At 39.2% G+C, this 4701-nt stretch overlaps 1 protein-coding gene across 5 annotated transcripts in view; it reads right to left on the reverse strand.

The window, feature by feature from the left end:
• Nucleotides 1-4407, reverse strand: part of Dhc64C (dynein heavy chain, cytoplasmic) — a gene marked incomplete at its 3' end in the record, with an annotated part of 34407 nt that extends 30000 nt beyond the window's left edge. For 4 of the 5 annotated variants that reach the window (XM_086542612.1, XM_086542611.1, XM_086542610.1 and 1 more), the window contains 5 exon segments: nucleotides 123-249; nucleotides 381-554; nucleotides 1468-1561; nucleotides 1705-1926; nucleotides 4256-4407. In XM_086542612.1, coding sequence (XP_086398738.1) covers nucleotides 123-249; nucleotides 381-554; nucleotides 1468-1561; nucleotides 1705-1926; nucleotides 4256-4274 — 636 coding nt within the window. 5 annotated transcript variants of the gene reach the window in all.
• Nucleotides 4408-4701: the final 294 nt, after the last annotated feature.

The following is a 4701-nucleotide window of genomic DNA, read 5'->3' on the forward strand; positions in this document are numbered from 1 at the left end:
TTTACTTCTCTTGAAAAGATGAAAAGCCAATATTGCCAATGTCACATTCCAAACACAGATATAAGGATATAAAGCAAAAACATGACAATTATACAAAATACAGTAAATATTAGGACATCAACCTGTGCAACAGTTGGATGTATGGGCAATGAAATGTCTGGTATATCAATGTTCTGCTGCAGATGCAGAAGACCCATTTCGAGCTCTGCAATTTTCTTCTCCACTGAGGGTGCCATCTTATCTCCATCCCTATAAATATCAAGGATTAAGTAACAAGTAATCAATAACAGGTTTATGATACATATATACAGTAAATATCAACTTGATCTGAACAGACTCACAGTTCATTCACACGGATCTTCAGCAATCTAAAGCCTTACCTCTCAATCTTTCCCGATTCTTTGACGTAAGATTTAAAGTAAGGTGCGACAGCATTTGCAACGTATGAGTGGAGTGTCTCATAAGGGGACCCATCGCTGAGATTCAAAGTTCTCAGCTGTGAGGAGATGCTCTTGTCAGCTTCAACTACACCACCTCTTTTGATGCATAGAATACTGCAAAGTTGGAATAGGGGTAAGTATGGTAGCAAACATGAAATTTCATTAGAGAAGAGATATCAGCACATAAAAGTAAATATAAACCCTTTGAGGGGCTTAGCCCCTTCACTATGGGCAGTAGAAAACGCCCCACACGCCGTATCCGAGCTGCCAGTGCGCACCAAATTTTAAACGTCGCTACTGAATATGACAAGTTTTAAGCCAAAACCTCAACATAATCATCATGTGTTATATATCAAAATATGCATAGTTAACCTCTTCCCCCATATGCATGTGACAAGTTATTTACATGGGTTGGGAGGAAGATGGAAAGAATGACCTTGGTGAGAGGCCTCACTCAGATGACTAAAGAAAACGGTTGGAGTAGTATGGTAAAGTAAACATAAGTTTTATATTTTTACATAATGTTCCATAAATGAATAATAAAATGATTGCTAGCAGGGCCCATCAATGCCTCCCCTGGTATAAGCGAATCCCACTCTTATGTAATAATAATGAAAGTCAAGTAATATATCGTATCATATCCAACCTCTATTCTGAAAGATCTCGTATAGTATCCAGAAGAAAGAAAACTCAATTCCACCAGAACTCAGCCATGACGCAGTATGCGCGTCCTCTGGTTTGACGCGAGCGCTGCGAGGACACAGTATACGCGTCCTTGTGTTGAAGGGGTTAAAACTTGGACTCCTAAGCTAATTCTCCATCAATACTAAACTTCAAACTTGAACATTAGCATTAGAAATATCCATCATATCACTGGGAGTGAATTCAAAATCTAAAAATCCTTGTTTTCAATCTAAGCTACACAACATCTACTGTTAAAAACAGTTACAAAGGCTTACGTTGTTATCCAGAGAAGCTAAGGACAAATGATAAAACTATAACACAGTCATCGTTCAAGGAGACACACCTGTTCATTTTGATTGATGTGAATTGTACCCCAACGTTGATGAGATATACGACCTCCTTCTCCTCCTCTACTTCTCCACCTTCCTCTGTCTCCTCTGTAATTGAGAAAGAGAGAAAAGTAAATACATTAGCTAAATAAATGAGAAAGGTTTGTAGTGGATAATGGAACACAAAAATTTTACTCAAACCCATGCTGTTTGGAACCACATAAAATACCCATAATGCAAACAGAACTCACCTTTGGTTGCACATCTCTGGATGAGAACAGATTTTGTCTGAGGATCTGTGACGAACTTGCGGATCATCTCAATATTATGGGAATTCTTGAAAGCCGTCTGCAGTTCCACTGACGGATCATCATCGTCTTCCAGCATGACCGAGGTGATGCGCAGAAGGTACCTGGTGACCTGTGGCACCTCAGCAACGGCCACCACCGTCTCCAAGCCACCCCCTCCCGCATCTTGGCCAAGAAGTAAACAGTTAATAAAGTGGAAATATATAATACAATTATCTAGATCTGCTTATAACTAGTGATACAATATTTTTGTATTTGCATCTTAATATTTTTGTATTTGTATCTAAGAAAAAAAAAATCCTTATTCCTCTGCTATCTAAGAGATATTAAATTTAGTTTTATATTGTCTCATTCCAAAGTCAAGAAATAAATATATCAAAAACAAAGTCAAGCATTCAAAGATCAACCTTAAAATTGAAAAGCATTTCAAAGCATTATTGTAGAATTGAATCCTGCAAGCTAAATTTGAATACCTTTTCCTTGAGGGGAAACTAGCCAAGTTCTAGGCAAAACTTTCAGTAAATTAGCACAAACCAACTTCCAATCATTTCATCTTTCTTATATAATGGAAAGCTGTTCCTAATGCTGCCAGGATTTATCTTCAATAAGTGCAAAACTGTAAAAGCTATTTGTTAATTTTCAAGTAAATTTCACAAAATGCAAAGCTGGAGTACACCTTGTCAGTAAAATATTTGCTTGAAATGCATACCAGATAATCATATTCCTTTCTAATACTTGATTTATTGAAAAGTAAGTAAAAAGACTCATTATAAGGGATTCGCAAGTACCTAATGTACATAGTTTCTCAGCTGCTACAATTTCCACGTTTATCAACCCCTAATTAATTAAAAAGCAAAAAGCTATCTTATATATTTATATCTATATATGTACTTAGCCTATTTTAGCAATATATCACCATACCCTGCTTTCAGTCTGATGTTCTTTTCCACACAGCTGCCAATGGATTATTGAAATACTGATGCCTGCAAAGGTCTGAGTCACTCATCAAAAAACAAGTACAGATCTTGAGGCAAAGTAATAATAATGAGATTTGTTGTTCTTTTTACTATCTACTCAAGACATTCTATGAAATATGATTTACTTTAAAAATTAAGAACATTGCACACAGGACACTGTTCATCTATACTAATGGTCCCCATCACCGCAACGACATATCAACTGAAAGGACTTACTAATGACGCAGGTGTGATTATTTTATTGTCATGGCTGCAATCTTTTTTTTCTTTTTATCCAATCACAAAATCAATGAAAACAAGGGCTAAACCCTTTTATAGACAGAAAAGACTCAAAACAGCACACCAAGATGAGAGAGTAAGAACTGACTGCATTTGGATAAAAGGCAACTCCTGTTACCAGAGGACAGGTCTTCCTATGCACACAAATAAATTCTTTGATAAATCAAAACATTTTGTGCATACAGCACATGGTTTTCAGCATCTGTACACCTGAACCATCAAGCAAGCACCAAATATTACAACTAACATTACAACTGAAAGTATTTATTAACAATATACCTCCCATTTATTGTCATTCAATAAGGAATGACTCCAAGCTCTATCGCCCCAGAATACTCTGGTGGAGGTTAGTTAGTCATTGCCAGAGCGCTGTAGGCAGGGAGGCCATGGTGACTGCTGGCAAGATAGAGTATCGGCTGGAATCACTAATGAAGTCCATAAGGTCTTCTTGCCAGATGATACTTAACCCTTTCCCGACGGGGCACTCGCTACGCGAAGTCCCCTATGCCGGGTGATTGCAATATTGCATTGTAATCGTCACAATCGCATGACGCCCCGGCATCGGGAGTTTGGCTGTGTCACACGAGTGTGACGCACCGTCGTCATAGGGTTAATGGCCATTTCTGGAATGCTGACAGTTGCCAAAGAAGCAGCGATAAGCACGCGCCTGTGGCAGATGTGCAAGCATTTTCCAAACCTTTGCCACAACTATTCTTTTTATCTTATCTTATTTTTTGGTCAACAAAAATAAGTATAATGGACTTTACAGACAGAAAACAATTTTCCCATACAACCAACTTTTCTCTGAGTATTACAAAGAGCTATGATACAACAGAGAGAAGAGAAGAAACCGGCGGGAACAAGGAATAAAGAAACACGTGAGAAAAGGAGAGAGAGTGAGAGAGATGGAGACAGGGCAGCTGTGACCTTTTCCCGTCATTAGATATAACCTCATAAAAAAAAATAACAATAATAATCAGAATTGCCAAAATATTTAACACTCTCCCAACCTTCAAAAGTAACACTGTCGACATCGCGAGACACAAAGCCAGGCAGGAAGACGGCAGGTCACGAAACAGGAAACGGAGGGAGTCACGCCCAGGTGATCTCCAACCCAGCAGGTAATATAAACAAAAACAAAACATAACGACCCCAAAACCTTAAAAACCAATGGCCATTCCCCCTTGGAATTACGAAGCGAAGTAGCACCATACGCCAGCGGGGTTAGCAAGCCATACCTTCCTCACCAGGATCCATGTTTCACCGCGAGAAAACCGCCGTTAAGTGAGCGGCGGAGGCGAGCCCTTTCTCTCCCGACGGATTCCGGTGACTCACTGTCATTCACCGCTATAGGGTTCGGGATCGATGGGAAGGGGGCGTTTCGATTGTGTTATTCGTAGGGTTGGAGGTAGGAATAGAGGTTTTGGTAGTCTTGGGAGGGATTGAGAGTGCTTCCAGTCGATGCGCTTTTGTTTTGGTGATGCTGTCTTGGCGGTTATTTGCGCTCTTGTAAGGCGAAGCTGTCATTGATCTTCTCATGCAAATATTTGTGATGTCATGCTCGTTCAATATCATATTGTGTTTCATTAACAACTTTTCCGCAAATTTGCAACCCAGAGCGACGTTCATTACACAAAAATTTGCACATAATCAAACCGTTACTGATGGTTTCCATGTAGTGCAA

The sequence above is a fragment of the Penaeus japonicus genome, unplaced genomic scaffold, assembly GCF_977035675.1.
Source record: "Penaeus japonicus unplaced genomic scaffold, GWHDUDI00000001_assembly GWHDUDI00000012, whole genome shotgun sequence".
In the NCBI taxonomy this organism is placed as follows: Eukaryota; Metazoa; Arthropoda; class Malacostraca; order Decapoda; family Penaeidae; genus Penaeus; species Penaeus japonicus.